This window comes from Hemicordylus capensis, chromosome 8, assembly GCF_027244095.1.
Source record: "Hemicordylus capensis ecotype Gifberg chromosome 8, rHemCap1.1.pri, whole genome shotgun sequence".
NCBI classification, from domain to species: domain Eukaryota; kingdom Metazoa; phylum Chordata; class Lepidosauria; order Squamata; family Cordylidae; genus Hemicordylus; species Hemicordylus capensis.
Genome location: NC_069664.1, coordinates 14,575,081 through 14,597,418, shown reverse-complemented (window position 1 = coordinate 14,597,418; position 22,338 = coordinate 14,575,081). Strand labels below are relative to the sequence as shown.

Below are 22,338 nucleotides of genomic sequence, written 5' to 3'. Positions count from 1 at the left end.
TGGCTGCCGGTGTCTAGCTCCAGTTCTCCCAAGCCTCACGGACTGTTCTGAAGCTTCTTCCCTCTCTCTCCCTATGACAATGAGAATAAGAAAATAACTGTCAAGCATAATCACGTTATTTATGCAAGCAAAAATAACGTGACAAGCCTCCCTACAAGGGAAAAATACAGCTACTTCCCAGCAACACTTGCCACGTTATAGGGCAATAACAGAACCATTAAATCTGAAACAGGGAAATATGAATGGTACCCTGCTAACAATGTAGGCACCGATGTCGTAACACAGGCAAAATGGACGGTCACTTCATGAACACGTAACGAAACTGTTACAACACGTAATCAGGAAAACACCATGGTGAAAATGTCATGCTATGTCATCTTAATTAATTTCCATTCGAAACTCAATCCCTGGGTGTGATTTCCCATTCATTACTGCTAAGATCTCTTCCTTGTGTGCATCTAATCCTGTGGAACAAAAACCAGTCTTGACTCCTGGTGCTTTGGCTGAAAAACCAATTAGACTGCCCAAGCACTTCAGCAGAGGGGCTTGGAAAGAAGAAAGAACATTTCACACAGTGACGTCTGGTAGTCATGCAGAGCAGAGCTGAAGTGCTTTGGCCTGTACAGGCCTGCTTGAAATTTAACTTCCAGTAAGAGAAGAAGGTTTTGTGAGGTTATCAGACACTGGCAGAAAAAAAGAGAGAAAAAGAACAACCACAAAGAAACCCTAGACCATAAAATCTAGGAATTGGAAAACAGGGATCTAAATCATAACAGCTTTGGGAGAATAATTTCAGTAAGAACAAGTTGTTCGAGTAAGAACTAATTGGCTTTCTTTCCTTTAACTCAACCTACAACGGGACTTATACGTCCATGTGTCTGCTATCTTAAATCAGGGTGGATAACATCAATTACTACACCAATGAGGTGTCCCTATGTATCCCTAAAATTGTACCTGATTTGTTTCATATTATTCCAGGCATTGCGAAGTTGATAGGGGGACACAGACACACTCAGTAGGGATGTGTGAACCTCGAGCCAGTTCACCATCTGTTCCAAGTTCCCTCCCTGGTTTCTCCAAGATTGGGCTGAGAGAACCTGAGCCCGCAATCTTGGAGAAGTCATTGCCAGTCTGTACAGACAATACTGAACTAGATGGACCAAGGGTGTGACTCAGAATATGGCAGCTTCCTATGTTCCGCTATGATAGTTTAAGACTGAATAGTTAGTGCAGTTGTATGACTTATAATTAGCCTTTAAAAAAAATTTTAAGTCAAACCAGCAGCGGCTAAAAAAGATGTTCATAAGCAGACTAAATGGACCTATCTATGCTCTCAAAAGGCAAATCTTTTTTGGAACATGATAAAATTTGATCATTTTAGCCAAGAGCTGCTTAATAGACTTTATGATTTCAGGACAGCCTCGAGTCTCTTATGGTTCCAAAATATGCATTCTTTGATAGTTGTCTCAACGGATAATTGTGGTTTTTTTACAATTAGCTGACAGCAATTGATAAATAACTGAAAGAGTGAAGTTTTCATAGTTCTCTGCAGTGGAACATTTTCAGTAAGGATTTTTATCTACTCATGTGATGGTTTATTTTAATAAACAATAAATAAATTTTGAAATTTGATATTCAGCGAATCAGATTATTATTTTTAATGCAGATTATGATTTTTGCATTTGATATTCTGCACCTCAGATTATGATTTCTTGCTATAACCTACAGTCCAAACAAAAAAAATTCTGTCGGATCTGATAAAGGCTTTCCAAAATAATCAAAGACACTGCCTAGATCCATTTGGCTTTTAGCTAGGCACAGTCACAATCTGATCCTCACCCTGACATCACTGCCTCATGGATGCTCTGTGCTATGTAGTCCAGGTTTTTGGAGTTAATACTGCAGATGTTAATCTGGTTGTTTGGAAGGAGGTAGATGTGCTTCTGCTTTTCTAGGAATTCCACCTGGGAAGCTGGCAAGAAACAAATAATCTTATGCATCACGGCATGCAATCAGTAAGAATAGAAGGCATTTAAAATGGGTGGGTTATTTGTTTTTTTTAACCCTATACAACCTATGATGCAAAAGGGAGCTTATATGCAAATCATATCTATATTTACTTAAACTGCATGTTTTCAAATTTGATGGATAATTTAGAATGCTTCTGTTGGAAGATGACTCCCCACCCCCGCTCTCCACGAGTAATAGGACAGCCTCCCTCGCTAGATAGACCAATGGTCTGACTCAGTACATGGCAGTTTCCTATGCTCTTATGATTCTACATCATAATGCCTCTCCCTATTTTCTTTTTCAGTAAAAAGAGCTTTAAAACCAGTATTTTAAAAATCTGGAACTACACTGAGATAAGCTAGAATTCACAAGACAATGCCTGATTTGTGTGTGGAGTGGGTCCAAGGATCTCTTTGGGGTAAGTTTGGCTAGTGTGTGAACACACACACTTCTGAAGGAGCTCAGCTCCCAAACCCAAACCCACTTAATTGGGGTGAACTAAACCTCTCCCTTCAAAAATATTTTAGCCGTCTGGATGCAGATCTGTCCCAGGCTTAGCAGCAGAAAAATGGATACGTACGGAGGAGACCAATGAAGCTGTTTGTTCCTGCTTGAGCTGTAAGGTGCTCCCATGAGCCTGGAGTCCCTAGAATCCGTAGCTTCTCTTTCAGTTTCTCCCTCATCAGCATAATCCTCTTTACCAGTGTCAGGAGATTCTCTTTCCTGAGAACAGAAGGAGAAAATACATGGGACAAGGTTTCTTTGGCTCTCTTTATCTGATTCTGTTCATTTGCTTGATTACTCAGTCAAGACCAGGGTTTTCTCCCGCACTACAGGTGTTTAAATTGTAATTGGAAAGCTGTCATCACCAATTATTGCTGTTGCAAATAGTAACTGTGGTTCACTCGTATATATTTCAGCATTGCATAGAAAAGTCCCAGACAGTAGGCCCATTCACATTTTACATTCAGCACTCATCCAACGAGTGTACAGTGCACACAAGTCCAGATCTGTAAAAAGGTATAGTCATTCACATGTTACGTGGTACAGAAGTACACTTCCTATCTGTGCCATGCATTTGAAGAGCCTGTATCCAGGTTCACTTTTAAATGAATCAAGGTACAGACATTCACACAAACACGTATACAAGTGTACAGACATCTGCACACTCATACAGCATAACGTCAGAGTTGGGCTAATATCCCTTGTATTTCATGACCCTTTGGGCTGATTGGTTGATATCCAGAAAAAATTACCCTTCAATAGCCCACTACTCAGACTACTTAGCTTGACATCTTGGGCATCAGCGAACTGACATCAGCTTGACATCTTGGGCATCAGTAAATTAAAATGGACTGGAATAGGACACTTTTCAGGTGTTGAGCTGGGGGGCCCTCTGGAGCTAGGGGACCTGGGTTCTCTGAACCCTTCTGCTCAATTATAGCAATGCCCCTGGACCAGGGATTGCATCTGGGACCTCCCGCATGCAAAACAGATGCTTCCCTCTGTTGGGCCATAAAGGGAGTTATGGCCCCTTTATGATAGCCATAAAGGGAATATCTTACAGTCCTCATATCCAAATGGACCCTGTCTAGCAAAGAGGACAATTCATGCTCACTACCACAGGACCAGCTCGCCTCCCTAGCAGAGGGAGCTTCATTGCAGAGCACTTCATCGACGGTCGTCCCTTCCTTTTTCTCCTACCTTATTCCACCCAGGACCGATGGGTGTGGTTTGGCAAAGTTCCTTGGGATCATTGTTCCCTGTAACGGGAAATCCCAGCTATTGTTGTCTACTACTCTCAGGATCCTCAGCTGCAATGGCATTTGGCTGGGAGTTGTAGTCAACAACATCTGGGATATTCCTTCTTACAGGGAACACTGCTTTGGATACTTCACTATTAAAGATGTACTGCAGTGTTGGAAAGATGCTAGCACATGCGTGAGCAACTCTCTTGGCTAATACAAGGTCAGGCCATGGAGTCACCTGTCTTCCTCCTTACCATTCGTACAGCAGGGCAGGGCTGTTCAGCACCATTGTGATGAGTCGTGCTCCCAAACTGGTGGGGCCATACCATATCATGGTGACCTGCTTGGCAAGTTGAGACTGGATTCGGATCAGCGTCTCGTTGTCTTTTGTCACCACAATCAGGTTCCCCACCCGCTCCTCTGCGTGAAGTAGCAAAAGGAACCCGTCTGTGTTTTTTCAGGATATTTTTCTTTTCTTTTTCTTTCTGTTACTAACAATTTATTAAACATACATCTCCATAATTTAGCATCCAAAATAATACAATGTACAATCAAAGGGTGTTTTTCTGAAGTACTTTGCTATCTTCATTGCTCTCTGTTCCTCAAACTTCAGGATTGGTGAAAGAATTTACATCTACATGAAAAGGGGTTAATTATCTAAAGCCTCATTCAGATATTATTGATAAAGGGTGGTGTACTCAGGTACACCGTCCAAAGCGGGAACAGGAGTCCCACCCTGCCTCCATAAATGTGCTTACTCCTCCTCCTGAAGTGCTCACTAGCAGTGTGCTGGTTTTGATGGTTTTGTTTGAATTTGAACCGAATTCAAACCAAACTGCCAATCCAGAAACCAGTTTGGTCGAGTCTGGCCCATTCAATCAAACTGGGTCAAACTGGTTTGATCTGGTTCGAAGGGAAATGCTTGTAAAGGGGAATCCTGCCTTTAAAAGGTTTCTAAGGGCGACCGGGGTGGGGGTTGAGAAGGGAGCACCAGAGGCTCCTATAAACTGGCACTCCCAGATGCATGGCCCTCGTGAAGACGGCACAGTTCTGGCCTTCACAGATGCGTGGAAGCCATTTGCGTGAGCACAGCAACAGAAAATTTTAAAAGGCAAGATGAAAACAGGTTGAACCGGTCAGTGACAGACTGGGCCTAGTTCAGTTCAAACTCGAACCGGCCGCCATTTTATTTTTTTTTAGGCCAGTTCAGTGCAAGTTCGAACCGGTCAAAACAGGTCAGTGCAAATCAAACGTGGTTCAATTTGAACCCAGTTCTGCATCCCATTTGCATCTAGTGCTCATACAGTCTTCATCTGAAATGGTGAAGGCTGTAAGTGTGATCTCGGGTGCTTCTGGGATTGGGAGATTCGGGCGATTATGAATCTCACTGGGTGTGACTTTGGGCTGGTCATTTTCTCTTGGCCTAAGCTACCTCACAGGACTACTTTGAGAATAAGGAGAATCACACATGCTTCCTTGTTTTCCTTGACCACTAGCATTCATTTTCACTTCCGGGGGTGAAATAGTTGGCCCTTGTGGTGGGCCAACTATTTTCATTTTCACTTCCGGGGGGGAAACCCAGGTAGGGCTGGGAGAGACTAATGAGTCTCTCCCAGCCCTACTTGGAGATGGCAGGGACTGAAGCTGGGCTCTTCTGCGTGCAAGGCAGATGTTCTACCACAGAGCTAAGGGCCCATCCTCAAAATCTAGCAACACAGGAAGCTGTCTTTTACAGAGTCAGACTCTTGGTCCATCTACTCAGTATTGTCTACATTGACTGGCAGTTTTGTCTACACTGTGCCACCTAATGGCGCAGTGGGGAAGTAACTGGCTTAGTGAACCAGATGTTGCCTGTTCGAATCCCCGCTGGTATGAGTTTTTCAAATGTTTCTCAGACTATGGGAAACACCTATATTGGGCAGTAGTGATATAGGAAGATGCTGAAAGGCATCATCTCATATTGCGTGGGAGGAGGCGGCAATGGGAAACCCCTCCTGTATTCTACCAAAGACAACCACAGGGCTCTGTGGTCACCAGGAGTCAACACCAACTCGACGGCGCAACTTTACCTTTATTGTCTACACTGACTGACAGTATCTCCCAACCCTACCTGGAGATAGGGATATGCAAACAAGTTCGGGGGTTTGTGGTTCATGCTTTTGGTTTGGGGGTTCGATGGTTTGAGGGCCGAACCGAACCCTCCCCCCCCGGTTCCAAGTAACCTTGTACTCCCCTGGGGGGGAGGTTCCTGGAGATGGTGGCAGAGGGGACACGGAGGTTCCCCCTCCCACCGCTGGCCTTCTAAATCACCCCTTTGCCCCATTTGGGTACTCTTTGGCCGGTTTTTGGTCTTCACCAGGCGGCCAGGTGGCCATGTTGGGGGCTGGGTGCCTGTGCACATTGGCTCTGCATGGCCAGGCCAGCTGGTTTTGTACATCTCCCTACCTGGAGATGCTGCCCGGAACTGAACCTGGGACCTTGTGTGTGTAAGACATGTGCTCAACCCTGAGCCCACCTCGATGCCATCAGCTCGCTCTCACTGACACGTGGCGCCTCCTCCAGCTCTCATAAAGGGTGGGGGCCAAATGAGCATGCAGAGACTCACCATATAAGCCAAATGTTTTGGAAAAGGATTGGGCACACAGAAGTTCAAAGCCTCTTGCCACAAAATGCCGCAGTGCCCAGGCATCTCGGTCCAGATTCCCAGAAGCCAGCCCCTGAGCTGCCACGTCGAAAAAGGGGAAGAGGTGCTTTTTCTGAGGAAGCAATAATAGGGGAGAAAATCAGATGTGATGTCCTGAGTGGGGCCATCTTCCCTATGTGGGGGACTATCACAACTTGGGCCCTGGGTATTTAAGAGACTGTCTTCTTTGCTATGAACCATACCGCCCATTGAGATCATCAGGGGAGGTTCATCGGCAGTTGCCATCGGCTCTTCTGGTGGCTACTTGGGCACGGGCCTTCTCCATTGCTACCCCGAGGCTTTGGAACATGGTCCCTGCTGAAATAAGAACCTCCCCATCTCATACAACTTTTAAAAAGGCAGTCAAGGCACATTTGTTCACCCAGGCTTATAATTAGATAATGGCGCAGCAGGGAAATTACTTGATTAGCAAGCCAGGGGTTGCTGGTTCTAATATGCTGGTATACCTATATCGGGCAGCAGCGATATAGGAAAGTGCCAAAAGGCATCATCTCAGACTGCACAAGATATGGCAATGGTCAACCCCTCCTGTATTCTACCAAAGACAACCACAGGGCTCTGTGGTCGCCAGGAGTCGACACTGACTTGACGGTGTCACTTTACCTTTACTGTTTTAATCGTTTGATGATTTTTTAATAGTTTTAATAATGTTTTCAGTTTTAAATTGTTGTAATGTTTTAGCCTTTAGTTGTTGTTGTTGTTATTGTTCCGTTATAAAGCGCCCAGAGACTTGAGTTTCGGGTGGTATACAAAATATGTTAAATAAACAAAACTAATGAGTGGGGACAGAGGTGCATCTAGGTACTTTTGGAGTCTGGATCTAAAGGCATTTAGAGTGCTGCCACCCCCTTCTGCAAGTTAAGCATCATCTCCCTACACACACACACACACACACACACACACACACACACACACAGAGTGTATTTTTAATACGTGGGTTCTTGAGGGCACAAACAAACAGCAACTGAACTCACAAGAACATAAGAATAAAAAACAGGTGTATTGGTGCCAATATACATTCACAGAAACATTTCAGCACACAACTTAACATGGTCCCATTCCACACAGTTCTTTCCCCACTCCTGCCTGAGTTTGTAAAGCAGAGTGGGGAGTGGGGCCTCTCTCGCCCGCCCAGCGCAGGTCACAATCACTCTTGGCCATCCGGTGTGGAGGAGGTGAGCTGCACGGTGACTGCACCACCTTGGACAGACAAAAGAGGGTTTGGGGGCCCCAGAAGGTGTGGAGGCCCTGGACCTCTGCCCAGAAGTCCAGGGATAAGAACAGTAGAGCATCTCTGACTCCCCTTGCTACACCCCTCCCCTGGGTCTAGCTGAAAGTTAGTTTCAAATTTGGATGCAGGGCTGCATACCTTCAGATCTGCAGGATCTTTTGTCTTATTGCAATCGATGCAATAATTGGGTAGGTTCTGTTAGAAGAAATCAAGGACAGCTTCCTAATCTTAAAGAGCTTGAACTTCCTGACAGCCACAAAGGGAGACAGAACAGGAGGAGTGGCAATAAAATAATCTATAGTCCAATATTCAATTATGTAACACAAGGTTGGAATCTGTTCAGAGAAATTACATATCCTCTATAAGTAATTGTACAGGAAGCACCTTGGATGGAGAAACAAGAGTTTGATATTTATTGTTAGCTAAAACAAAGCTGAGAGAGAACAAACAGATGAAGGCCACATTCATACATAATGCAGAACTGGGGTTTAAGGGGACAGAGGTTTTCTCACTGTGACATCCAGATTTGTGCAATTCCAGTTTCACAAGGCAACTGACCTGAGGTTTGAATTTTTAAACTCCAATCTGAACCCTCGGGTTTATGTAATGTCACACAAAAGGGGAACTGGCCAGAGCCTGGAGAGCCACAGGATGTCTCTAGAGCTCATTTCCCAGCCATGGTCACTGCTGAACATTTTGTTCACCTAACATGATGCACACCCAACAATGAACACAGCTGGGAAATGAGAACTGGCTGGAGTTTGGGGGAGCGGGGAGGGGTGACACAGACAGCCCCCAGGAGCTGGGTGACTCAGGTTCTTCAAACCCATTCCCCCCATTATAGCTCCGCCTCTGAATGCACGCTCAGTTTGCACTAGGAGACGAGCTCCAGTCATTGGGTAACTGAATTCGCCAACTTTTCCCTAGCTTTACCTCCATCACGGTTGCCACTTTCCCCCACTGCTTGGGCGACAGGCCAGTTTCTTCAGGAGCATGAAGGAAAACAATGGATCTTTCTGGTGCACTCTGAAAGCAAAGCAATGCCTCAGACCATGGGTGTCCAGAGCATGGGGCAGGAAGCATTTCCAATGGGGCTTACTTCCAGGTGAGCGAGTATAGGATTCCAGCCTTCTCCACCCCCTGGAAAAGTCCTGGAGACATCCACATGTGACATCCGCTTATGTCAGGGGTTCTCAAACATGGGTCCTCAGATGTCGTTGGACTACATTTCCCATAATGCCCAGAGGTTGCTGGTTCGAATCCCTGCTGGTATGTTTCCCAGATTATGGGAAACTTCTATATTGGGCAGCAGCAATATAGGAAGATGCTGAAAGGCATCATATCTTACTGTGCGGGAGGAGGCAATGGTAAACTCCTCCCGATTCTACCAAAGACAGCCATAGGGCTCTGTGGTCACCAGGAATTGACACTGACTCGACGGCACCTTTAATCCAACAATATTGGGGACCGCAGAAGCAGAAGGCATTGCAGCACCTGAGGTGAGATGCCAAATGCTGTCTAACCCCACCTAGCCCCACATCCCTGATGAAGGTGAGCTTCCTTTCAGAACTGTCCCTTCCACGCAGTGCAGAGGGAAACTTGCCAGCAGGCGAGCTTCTTGCAAGCGTTGAAAGGAGTGCGAGGAGAAGCACCAGGTTCCCTGATTACCAGATGGTGTTGACTACAACTCCCATAAACCCCAGCCAAAGGCCATTCCAGCAGAGGATGCTGTGAGTTGTGGTCAACAATACCTGGGTACACTCATGAAGAGACCCCCCCTAGATGGCAGCAGTGGGGGGCATCTTCCCACCCAGCTGGTGCCCAAGAATTTGTTCCTCAGCTCCCCCCATGAAAAGCCACTGCTGCTCTGGGGACCAAGTTTGACAGCTCCTGTGTTATGTGGATTAGCAATATTGGGCGTAGTTGGTGTGAGAGCCTGGAAGAAAACTGCGGACGCCTCAAGTGTATTCATGGCTTATTGATAGCCCTTTGACATGATTGCTGAGGACAAAGCCTTCCTATTAAGAGGCAGTATATCTTTGATGACAAGATGCCAGGGACAAAAACCTCGGGTGCTTGTCTCCATCAAACCCTATGTGTGCACATCCTGGTCAGTGTTCCTTCTAACAGGGATTCCCAGATGTTGTTGACTACAATTCCCAGAATCCCCAGCTGCAATGGCTTTTGCTTGGGGATTCTGGGAGTCATAGTCAACAACTTCTGAGAATCCCTGTGAGAAGGAACTTTGATCCTGGTAACAGGTGACTGGATAATGCTGGAAAAATAAGCTTGTATGTATTTAAGATGGAGGGATTCCCAACCAGTGGTACTCCAGATGTTGCTGATTACAAATCCCATCATCCCCAGCCACACTAAATTGTAGCTGGGGATGATGGGAGTTGTAGTTCAGCGATTTCTGGAGCACCACTATAGTTGGGAACCCCTGATTTAATATATTATTTTTGGACCAACTCCACAGAATTTAAAGTGGCATGTTGTGAGAACAACCCTGTGAGGTAGCAGAAATTGTGGCAGAAATGTCAGGTTCAGAAGCAATGTCTCTGTGTGCCTTAGATGGTCCTGCATACAACAGGATGTTGCTTTCTGCTTGTGGGCCTCCTTGAGGCATTCTGCAGAACCCACGGTAAAGGACTAGATGGACCTTTGGTCTGATTTTCCAGGGCTCTTTGGAACATAAGAAGCTGACCGCTACCAGAAGCCGACCGCTACCAGGTTCAACCACTGGCCCATCTCGCTCAGCATTGTCTACACCAGGGCTGCACAACTTTGACCCTTCTGCAGACATTGGGCCACAACTCTATTGGCCAGTGTGGATGGGGATGATGGGAAGGTGTAGTGCCACAACAGCGGGCCTACACTGATTGGCAATGGCTCTCCAGAGTTTCAGACCCAGGCCTTCCCCAGCCCTACTTGGCGATGCCCAGGTTTGAAGGGGTGACTCTCCACATACCAAGCATACCAGGCTGTAGCTCTTCCATTGAGCTACAGCCCCATCTTACCCATGAGCACCCAATAAGCTTCATAGCTGAGTAAGGATTTGATGTGTATCTCCTGCATCCAAACCCAACATGACAACCACTGCACCAGGGTTGGCTAGAGCAGTGTCCCCTCTAAAAGCCATTGCAGCTGGGATTTCTGGGAGTTGTAGTCAACAACATCTGGGCATCCCTGTTAGAGGGGACACTGGGCTAGAGGCACCTTTGCCCTAGTATGCCAATCAGTGTTCCATCTAACAGGGATGGCCCAGATGTTGTAGTCAACAACTCCTAGAATCCCCACCCAAAGGCCACTGCATCTAGGGATGCTAGGAGTTGTAGTGAACAACATTGGGGAATCCTTGTTAGAGGGAACACGGATGCCAATCATTACAGTTTTAAGAACATACCTGCAAGTCCAGCAGGAACTGTTGTATGTTGACAGTCAGCTTGACGGGGTCCCAGTATTGGTATGGACGAATGTCGTTAAAACCAGCAGTTTGGAAAATACAGCCAAGACTACCTAAAAAGATAGAAAATGCCAATCGCCACTGTTTGTGATGGGACTGAGGGGCACATTTATACATAAGAGAAGGGTGTGGGGGGCAGAGTCCAGTTTTGCATGCCGAAGGTACTAGTTTCAACCTCCAGATAAAGGATCTCAAATAGCTGGGCAACTCCCCTACTTGAGACGCTGGAGGAGAGCAGCTGCCAGCCAGAGCAGAGCATGTGGGCCTAAATGGATCAATGGTCTGACTCAGTTTAAGCAGCTTCATGAGAAGGGTGGTGGTAATGTTAGAATGTGGTCCAGTTCAGGAGTGAATCGTCCTTAATGTGGAACAGCATGTGAGGCTTGGAACACTGCAGTTGGGTGCAGTGTTCCCTCTAAGAGGGAGTCCCAGATGTTGACTATAACCCCAAGCAAAAGAGCCGTTGCTGCTGAGGATCCTGGGAGTTGTAATCAACAACATCTGGGAATCCCTGTTAGAGGGAACGCTGGCTGGGTGCCTTCTAGTTCTGCAACTCACAGTTCTGCACATTATCCATGCCGCCTGCACTGCCAAAGACGGAGATATTATTAAAGATTCTGCTGCAACCAGGCATCAACAGATTGGGGTCAGTCTTAGCAGCCACATCAACATTTGTGTTAGCCAAGACCTCCCCCCACCCACCTACCCACACAATTCTGCACATGTTTCCTTGGAAGCAAGTCCCACTGTGTTGAATGAGCCTTACTCCCAGGTAAGTGTGTCTAAGATTGCTGGAGGTTTCCCAAAGGGCATTTTACTCCTGTGCTATCCTTAGGTTGCTGTGGTGGTGTTTATACAAAAGAAGGATTAACAGTGCCGTCAATACAGTCACGGCAAGGGGCCATTCATACAGCCAGTGGCATTATTATTTTACTAGCCAACCCGCACAGAGCATCTGTGCGCTCTTTGGGGCTGGCTGTTCCCTTCTCCCTCCTGCCTCACACTCTTGCCTCTCTTCCCCTCCCTCCCACCCCACTCTCTCTTGCCCTCCCTCCCCCTCCCTTCCGCCCCACTGTCTCTTGTCCTCCTCCCCTCCCATCCCACTCTCTCGCCCTACCTCCCCATCCCACCCCTCTCTCTCATCCTCCTGCCCATCTCTCCTGCCCTCCCTGCTCTCCCCCACTCCCTCTTGCCCTCCTCCCCCTGCCCCCCTCCCTCTTGACCTGCCCCTCTCCCTGCATTTTAAAAAGTTCTACTTACTGGGCCGCTGCCACCGCTCCTCCTTCCGGGTGGCGAACAGGAAAGTCCCGCCGCCCGGTTCCCTCCCACCCCAGTCCCCCACGGGCTCCTCCTGGCCTGGCCAAGAGCTGCCTCCGCGGCCTGTCCTGCTGGCGGGCCCGCCATACCAAGTGCCACCTCCGCGGCCTGCCGTGCCTGCTGCCGCCACTTGCCAGTCTTTGCAGCCAGCGGCAGGCCAGCCACCTCTACCCCCACCTTCTGCCCTGGTATTGGGGCAGGCTGGCCGGCGCCTCACCACCTCGGACCTCGGCTGGGCCCGCCACGGCCGGGCCTGGCCCGCAGCCACTACCTGTTGCCAGGCCAGGCCCGCCAGCAGCCATGGCTCACAGCCGGCCAATTCTCCTTCTCCTGGGTGTGCCAGCCAATTAGGCACCTCCGCAGCCCAGCCAATCAGCTGGGCTGCCAGGACGCATTTTCCCTGGCACACCCAGGAGAATTATATATATAGATTTTTTACATTTTATATCCCGCTCTTCCTCCAAGGAGCCCAGAGTGGTATACTACATACATTAAGTGCATCTTCTTCACTGTCCTTGATATATTCTTCAAGGCCTCTTTTCTCCTCCTCTACTGTTTGATGGACTTGCAGCAATCCTCTTCCGCCTGAGCTGCGAGAGAGGTATAGCCTATCTACATCACTGCGGGGGTGCAGAGCATGATTGATGGTCATGATTTTCCTTGTCTTGTTGCCTCAAGCTCTGCCTGGGTCCATTCTACAGTGTATCTGATAATAGGTATAGCCCAGGTGTTTATGGCGTGTATGGTGTTCCTGCCATTGAGTTTGGACTTGAGGATTTTTCGAACTCTCCTGATGTATTCACTTCCTATTTTTCTTTTAACTTCAGTGTGTGCAATGTTATTAGCCTGGAGAATGCCCAAGTATTTGTAAGGTTCTTCCTCTTCCAGGTTCTTGATCTTGCTTCCATTGGGCAGTTCTATTCCTTCTGTTTTTTTTTTTTCCCCTCTGTTCATTATTAATGCAGCACTCTTGTCTAGTCCAGACTCCATTGCTATATCGCTACTGAATATACGGACAGTATTTAGCAGTGATTCGATTTTTGACTGGGACTTTCCATACAACTTCAAATTGTCCGTGTAGAGCAGATGGTTTATTTTACTTGATGTTTTAGATGTTTGGTATCCGAGGCCTGTTTTGTTTAGTATTTGTGAAAGTGGGGTCATGGCGATTACGAACAACAGAGGGGATTTTAAGTCCCCTTGGAAAATACCTCTTCTAATGCTAACCTGTCCAAGTGTCTCACCATTGATTGTTAACTGTGTACTCCACATGCTCATTGCTTTTTAAAAAAATATCTGAATGTTTTTGCTGACACCAGTTGTTTCTAAACATGTTAGTATCCATGTGTGAGGCAATGAGTCGAAGTCAATCCATGCAACACTTAGCTTTACTTTTCTTCTTTTGCAATTTTCTAAAATTATTATTATTTATTCGATTTCTATACTGTGCTCCCAAAAATGGCTCAGGGTGGTTTACACTCTGATTTATTTAATAATAAATAAATTAGCTGGCTCCCTGTCCCCAAAGGGCTCACAATCTAAAAGAAACATAAAGATAGACACCAGCAGCAGTCACAGGAGGTACTATGTTGGGGGTAGATAGGGCCAGTTACTCTCCCCCTGTTAAATAAAGCGAATCACCACAAAAGTCCCTCTTTGCGAAGTTAGCAGGGGCATGGTCCAGTTTACTCCAGTCTATGCTTATTTACATTCATATGCGGGTATACACGCTCTATATACTCTCATCCTAGCTTAAGCCAGTTCCTCCTGCAGTAAAGCTGGCAGTCTGGAAATGCTCCTGTAAGATTAGTCTAAGACCTGGGATGGAAAGAAAGGAACATAGCCTTCTCTTGGGTCAATCTCGCTCAGTACTACCTGCACTGACTTCTCCAAGGCTGCAGGCAGGAATCTCTCTCTCATCCCTCTCTTGGAGATGCTGCCAGGGAGGGAACTTGGAACCTTCTGCTCTTCCCAGAGCAGCTCCATCCTCTGACGTGAATATCTTACAATGCTTCCTTTCATCTCCCATCTCTGAGTGTTTTAAATCTTAATTGTTTAATAGTTGGTTTTATTCTGTTGTGTTTATTTTTGTTAAATGCCTAGAGCCTTTGGAGTCAGGCAGTATATTAAATAAATAAATAAATAAATAAGCAAGCAAGCAAGCAAGCAACCAGGGTGGACCTGGCTTAGCACAGGCGACAAGTCATGTTTGCTACCACAAGACCAGCTCTCTTCCCCCCAGCTCTTTTCCCCTTTGAGCATTTTACCCAATTGCGGGATGGCAATGTAGACGGCAGTTGATGTTGAGGAGTTGGGCTTGTACCAGCGGCGCAAAAATTCAGCACCAATAAACACAGCGCCTGTCCCACCAATGGTCTGAACACCCCCAGCCTGTTAACAAAGAACAAAGAGGCTATGGTCATGTTTCAATCGCTTGTTTAAGAATGACAGATCAGCATTTCAGACCTGTAGTGCTCCTAAATACAGGGGGCAAAAAGACCATATTAGGGTCCAGTGGTAAAGGGGCAGAGTCCAGCAGCAGCCCCCAAATGGCCTGATATTAACTTTAACCAATTGTCTGATTTAGAAGAAAAGCATTTTTGTTAAATGGCAACCCTATGAAGGAGGCATAGGCAGAAACCTTGTGCTAAGGGGATCTCCGGGGAAATGAATCATTGCAGAACAGTCAGAACAGAAATACAGGAAATCTGATATAAGATATGATTAACTAACTTTAAGCATATCTATTTCTGAAAGAGTTGGAAATGTAATGAACCTTATGGATACATAAGCAAAGCACCTGCAGGTGTCACCCAGGTGAGAGGGAGGTTCTGGCAGATTTGGGGTACATTGCAAATATATTGGTTTCACAAAAATCTGGGAGGGGGAAAAATCTAAGTGTTGGGCAGGGGGGACTCCAACTGCCCCAATGTAACTCAAAGGAGCAGAATGTTCACTAACTCAGAGGGTGCTTAACAGACAACAAAGTGAGCAGAGCTAATGGAACACCATGGTGGTGAGGAGTGCGGGAAGGAGGGCTTGAACTAAAGGAGCAGGAAGTTTCACAGTTTGAAGAATAGTCCCTCAAGACAGTCGTAAACCCTTCTGCTTCTGAAGGGGAAATTTTCTCACCAGCCACTTCCACACTTCTGTGTTTCAGACGGGGAGGGTTTTGACACATTTTGACATACTATGATGTGGTGACCAAATAACATAAAAGCAATGTTTATAAACTCTCTTGAGGAATAGAGGGGAAAGTTCTACACTGAATCTGTTAATCTGCTGAATGAATGCATGCATGTGTGGACACGGACACACACACCAGAGATATACCGCAACATTTTGTGGCAGGTTCATACTTATTTGTTATTGAGCAACTGGGTAGAAAACTGCCTGCATGCAATTCCTCATATCTCCACAAGAAAAAGGGATAGTTTTCCAAAATGAGAACTGAACATTCGGGGATGCCACTGTCCCTGGGGATGATGGGAGATGTAGTCCAGCATCTGGGACCAACAGTTGTGAGCCCCTGAGATAGTGGACCAGAATGTTTGCAGAGAGGAAGGCCCATAAAGGCAATATATTCAGGCAAAGACAATATATTCAGGCAATACCATATTTACCTGAACAGATGACTCTGGATTTACGATGACCCTCTTTAAAAATACAGTAAACCCAAGTTATACCTGTATTGTCCCCAAAGGAAGAGAACTCTGAATTTAAGATGTCTCCCCAATTTCTAACACCAAAGAATCTGGGGGAGGAACCTACTCTTGGATTCAGGTAAACAAGGTAGACATACAAGGAATATATAAGGGAGAATGAGGGTCACAGTAAGAGAATTTAAAAGACATCATTATGTCCTGTGTGCAGTACTGAATGACTATATCTTATTAAGGCAATACTGCTTTGAAAGTGGCAACACCAGCGCAGAGAAGGCATACCCTGTTATCTAGGAGAGCACGACTGTACTTGCCCAGCACTAGTTCCGTGGCTGCTCTGTTGAACTCGGGAACCCCAAGTTCTGGGAGGTATTCGTGGGTCAGGGTTGGGTCTTGGGGGATTTGAAGCAGAGTCCGCCTCACAACTGGTGGGATCCAAGCTTCATCTGATTCAGTCTGGCAGCCTGGGAAGAGGAGCAAGGTGGATCTCAAACATGCCCTCTATCATCCGGCAGATGGCGTGATAGAGTTTAAGAACTGGAAGGGGGCTTAGAGGGCTTCTAGTGCAAGGATTCTCCAACATTGGGGGTCCCCAGATGTTACTGGACTTCAACTCCCATAATCCCCAACCAAAGGCCATTGGGGCTGGGGATGACGGGAGATGAAGTCCAGTAACATCCGGGGACCCAACGTTGAGAATCTCTGTTCTAGTGCAATCCCAAGATCAGAGCAGGAGATGATGATGAAATCAGGGACACTCTCTCTATTCGCAGACCAAAGATGGCTGCTAGAGCCTACAACTTGTGACGCTTCATTTACTCCATCCATTTATTGCTTTCTGAAACAGGGTTTGGGAGAAAATGGGCCATAACACAATTGTCTTTTGAAAACATGAGGCTGTTGCATAGGAAGTTAAGTCTCAAATTAAATCTGCTCGTGAACTTAACTGCAACCTAAGACATGTTTAACAGCCATTATCATTGTTATTATACCATATATATGCATGGCATATCACAGAGGGCAGGTTCCTGCCCTTAGGGGCTTAATAATCTAGAGCAGGGATTCTCAGCATTGGGTCCCCAGATGTTACTAGACTTTAATTTATTTATTAATTACATTTATATCCCTCTCTTCCTCCAAGGAGCCCAGAGCGATGTACTACATACTTGAGTTTCTCTTTCACAACAACCCTGTGAAGTAGGTCAGGCTGAGAGAGAAGTGACTGGCCCAGAGTCACCCAGCTAGTATCATGGCTGAATGGGGATTTGAACTCTGGTCTCCCCGGTCCTAGTCCAGCACTCTAACCACTACACCACGCTTCAACTCCAATAATCCCCAACCAAAGGCCACTGGGGTTGGGGATTAAGGGAGCTGAAGTCCAATAACATCTGGGGACCCAGTGTTCCATGCATATCGTCCAAGATGATGCTAGAGCTCAAAAGGGCTCTGTTTCTCTTAAAGAAGCCCACCAGAGCCAGGCTGTGAAAAGCACAGCCCTGCAGTGGGAATAGTCAACTCCATGCAGTGGGCTGTACTGAGTATTCTACTTCACATTTAGTCAGGGAGCTGCATTTAGGCTCTGTAGGGGGCACCACTTGCCCCATGTGGTGGGGTCTTCCAAAGAGCATTGGCATACATCTTTCCCTGCTGCTACACCTAACAGAATATTTACTGATTTATTTGTTTATCTGTTTATTTGTTTATTTCTTCTACTACTCCTACCTATATACCACTCTTCAGTTCTCAAAGCAGTTTAAACAGAAAAATAATAAATAACCAACAAATAAGATGTTCTACTGCCTCAAACTCACTCTTCTTGGCAGTTTACAACAAATTATTCTAACCACTACACCACGCTGGCTATAAAGGCCAAAAAAAACCCCAAACCCAGTTTAAAAACAAATTCACAATTTATTTCATTTTATCTTTTTATGTTATTTTATGCACTTATATACTTTCCTATATAAAATCTCAGGGCAGTTTACAATCCAGACAAACAGCTAATGTGCTTTCAAAAGTCCTTTTAGAACAGGCAGAGATGGGGAGACTCTAATTTCATTTGGGAGTATGATCCAGAGCCTCGGGGCAACTCTAGAGGAGACCTGGTTTTGACTAATGAAAGCAATCCTGGAGATGTGATGATTTGATATTATGGGGGTGGGGAATAGTGGAAATGCTTTTGAAAACATAGTTGGCAATCCTACCTCCTCCTAGCAGGGTCAACTACACCTGTCTGGAAGATTTACCTGCATGGCCAAGGCACACCTTTTGGGGAGATGGGTCCACTCGGTAGACATCCAGGGGAATGCCTGTTCCTTTGATTAATGGGACATCGAGGAAGACTGAAAGGGTCCCCATTGCCCAGCTTGGCTATCACCAAGGAAGCTTTTGCATGGATCTTCTTCTGTTCATGCTCTAGCTCTAAGACAACGGTTTCCTGGGATACCATACATGCTTGCACTCAAACATTCTAAGGCCAGGTTTCTCAAACATGGGTCTCCAGATGATGTTAGACTACAACCCCCATCATCCCCAGTGACAATGACCAAAGGCCATTGTGGCTGGGGATGATGGGAGTTATTGTCCAACAGCATCTGGGGACCCATGTTTGAGAACCCCTGTTTCAAGGTATTTGTTTGTTTAGTTCATTAGTATAGTGTCCATCCTAACACAGCTCAGGGTGGTTCACAATTTTAAAAAAAGCTAAATGAGCTTACTCGTTTCAACCAAGCTGATTGATTTCATCCCCCCCCCCCATCAATCTCTGCAAGAAAACTAATGTTGTGCTTTGAAAGTCTGCTAAACTAGAGGAACCACATTTTTTCACTAGAGCAAACACTGAAATACTAAAATAAAAAGGAGATAACTGCTGGTCAATTTCACCTGTGTTTGGAAATCCCCTGCAAACCTGTCAATTTGTATTGAGTTGGTCAATTTCACCTTGACTGCCAAGTCTCCCAAACCGAGAAAAACAAAAACAAACCGTGAACTGAAAGATCTAATAGGCAATTAAACAGAAATAAGATTTAATCAATAAACATACTAAACATGATATAGGATATGCCCAAAACCAGTATATATGCAAACAGCATATGACTGAAATATACTATACACAAAACCAGCCAGGTTAACATCTACAAACAGCATATATAAATGAATGAATACAATACACATAAACAGATAGTAAATAGCAAACTCCCACTAGGAGCCTCAAGTCTGGTGGAAGCAAAAGAACCTAACATACAGAAGTTGGCCTCAATATGTGGCTCCAAATTCGCTCACATTCACAATAACAGCTCTTGTAGTTATCCTGTAGTCTGATAGTAGGGAGCGATGATAGGGATGTAATCAGTTGTACTCAAGGTTTCAAAAGTTGATAACAGGAAAACAGTACATGCTGTGTAGTCTGCTCAGTGCTGACTGAAGAGACTGGAAAAGGCATTACAGCTGCCCCAGGATAAATAGCTGTTTTGCTAAATGCTTCTTCAGGAGCATATTTCATCAGTCTCCATTGCTATATTAACAATACTGCAATCAAAAGTATCACATAAAAATAATTACTATACAGGAAGAGAAAAGCTGGTCAATATCAAAATTAATTTGTAAATATACTCACATATGCAGGCTCAGAACATAGTAACACTCAATAAAGTTCCTCCAGGCAGATAAAAGCCTAAAAGCATGTTAACTCTCCACAAGACTCCACAACTTATAACAGAACGCTAGTTAGCAGAAAGGCCTCTGCAGCTGTATCCCAAAATAACAGTAATTGTTTGGCCAAACCAGATAACCAATCACTAGTTCAAAAAGCTAATCAGAGGCATTACTCAAATGCCGTGAAGCCTGTAAACTGCTCCGGAGGAACACAGAAAAAACACACACATGGTGGTAATAGCCACAATCATAATAAACAATACTTTAATAACTCAGAAAGTGACCACTGTAAAGCAACATCAAAACTCAAGAAGCCGTATCACCCCAAGAGGAGACCATATATCCAGGAGGGTCCTCCAGTCCCCAGCCAGGGAGCCGCATAACCCACAAGCTGGCAAAACCCATGAGAGGAGAAAAAGGACAGCCAACCCGCACAAACTCAACCAAACCCAGGAACTAAAAAGGTCCACAAGGGAGAGACTAGAATTCATACACAGGGCACAAAAACATATCAGAACAATATCCATGTGCTCCAAAGAGTTACAGGAAGCACAATGGATCATTATAAGAGTTGAGACCTCGAGGTGTCTCCGTGGAAAACAAGTGTATGAAGAAGTCTCTTTTTGAAGGAGAATGCGATGGACATCTTCTAAAGCAAAAGAAGGCCCCCTATATTTGTACAGGGGGGGGAAACACCCATATATCATCCGCAGAATGTTGCTTTTCCAATATACCAAAGGTTGCAAGGGCACTAGATGACCTAAACTATAGCCTTAGAGCTACAATTGGCAAAAAAACTTAAGAAAAAAATGGTTTATTAGTAAAAGGATGCTATATAACCTTAGATGGCATGGCTAACTTGCACACAGAACAGTGGCTACAAGGGAAAAAAACAACCAGCTCAGGATCAGGCTTATCCATAGATAAAAGATCAGTCCTAATTAGCATGTCCCAAATACTAGAGGTCTTCCGAAAGGCAACCAAGGGTGCAACCTCACACCCCGGTAACTCCGCCACAATATGCCAGTGCCTATTGATAGTATTCTTAATCTTGTATGCCGGGTGGGGGGATCCCACTGTGGATCCCCCTCCTCCTTTTTTCCTAAGTCTCTCAAAGCAAAAACAACTAATCCTTGAAGTGTATCCAAGTGTACAGATATGTCCACACACTCATACACATTTGTGTGAATGACTGTCTGTGTTCATTTTAGAAGTGAACTTCAATACAGGCCCTTCAAATGCATATTGTCTGCATATTGTTACAGACATGAAATATACTTCTATACCTGTGTTCAACATAACATGTGAATGACTGTACCTGTGTACAATATACACTCATTGAACAAGTGTTGAACCTAACAAATGAATGGGCCTCTTGTTGCTTCTTAATTACTAACTTCCTGAAATAGTTTCCATTGTAAATTGTAAACCGCCCTGAGCCAGCTTGGAAGCTAAAAATCAAATAAATAAATAAATAAATAAATAAATTCACACACCATTCCCTTTAAAGTCTTGGTTGAAATCTTATGCATCCTTTCCTGGAAGCAAGCCCCATTGAATTTAGCAGGATTTACTGCAGAGTAGACATGCATCTGTTCTGAAATAGTGTTAATCTCCCTGAACTCTCTGAAATAAGCAATTTGCAAACAGGAACCTACAATCCACATTTGTTTGTTATTAATTCTTGCTGCCAGTGCTACCAGAAAAGAAATGGGACCAGCATCTCTGTGTGTGGAGGGGGATAGAATATTCTGCAAAACTATTGCTGCTTTAGGTCTTCATTTTATAGTGCAGCTCACACACTGTTTTTGTTGGAGATGGAGTTCCAGTGCATTGACCTTTTGCACCAATGATCCTAATGACCACTAGGGGCATTGGAAGTAGAGATAGTGAGTAAAGGGGTCTCCCTCTGTAACTGGAGTGTGTGCTCTCTTCCTTAGTGCTCTGCTGTTTGCCTACTGGGGGTAAAATTAACAACCCCCCAACATGTTTGCAGGATTGCAAAAGGTGGCCCATTTGCTCAAGAAGATGTGAATTAGAGTTGTACAAGGCAGGAAGGAGACCAGCACCCCCTTGGTAAAGCTAAAAATTAGCCAACTGCTTGATCTATGCTATTAAGGGTTTTTCCACACTAGAGGCCTTTAGGATTATTGAGGTATTACTTTCCCACAAATTAAAGAAGCAAAGGGCACCTTAAGTGGTGCAGCGGGGAAATGCTTGACTAACAAGCAGAAGGTTGCCGGTTCGATATCCCACTGGTATGTTTCCCGGATTATGGGAAACAGCTATATCGGGCAGCAGCGATATAGGAAGATACTGAAAGGCATCATCTCACACTTTGAGGGAGGAGGCAATGGCAAACCCTTCCTGTATTCTACCAAAAGAAAACCACAGGGCTCTGTGGGTGCCAGGAGTTGAAATCGACTTGACGGCACACTTTAGAACTCAAAGAAGCAAAATCTTATCCAGCAATGCCTTTCTCTTCTCACCATGATCCTGCTTACTCAGAAATGTCCCTTTCAGCAAGATTCTGTCCCAATATTAAT

At 45.3% G+C, this 22,338-nt stretch overlaps 1 protein-coding gene across 5 annotated transcripts; it reads right to left on the bottom strand.

Moving 5' to 3' along the window:
- Nucleotides 1-1,634: 1,634 nt before the first annotated feature.
- On the bottom strand, nt 1,635-21,933 carry GOT1L1 (glutamic-oxaloacetic transaminase 1 like 1). 5 transcript variants are annotated; one of them, XM_053268988.1, is made up of 10 exons: nt 19,755-21,933; nt 18,404-19,666; nt 16,421-16,602; nt 14,744-14,867; nt 11,100-11,212; nt 8,627-8,719; nt 6,364-6,514; nt 4,013-4,178; nt 2,591-2,733; nt 1,635-1,972 (listed from the first exon to the last, which is right to left on the bottom strand). In XM_053268988.1, the coding sequence occupies exons 2-10, from the start codon at nt 18,585-18,587 to the stop codon at nt 1,836-1,838; spliced, it is 1,293 nt and encodes a 430-aa protein (XP_053124963.1). In that variant the 5' UTR covers nt 18,588-19,666; nt 19,755-21,933; the 3' UTR covers nt 1,635-1,835. The 5 variants fall into 5 exon arrangements, with proteins under 5 accessions (XP_053124963.1, XP_053124964.1, XP_053124965.1 ...); XM_053268989.1 differs by having other exon boundaries at nt 18,385-19,666; nt 19,755-21,931; XM_053268990.1 differs by lacking the exon at nt 8,627-8,719 and having other exon boundaries at nt 19,755-21,932.
- Nucleotides 21,934-22,338: the final 405 nt, after the last annotated feature.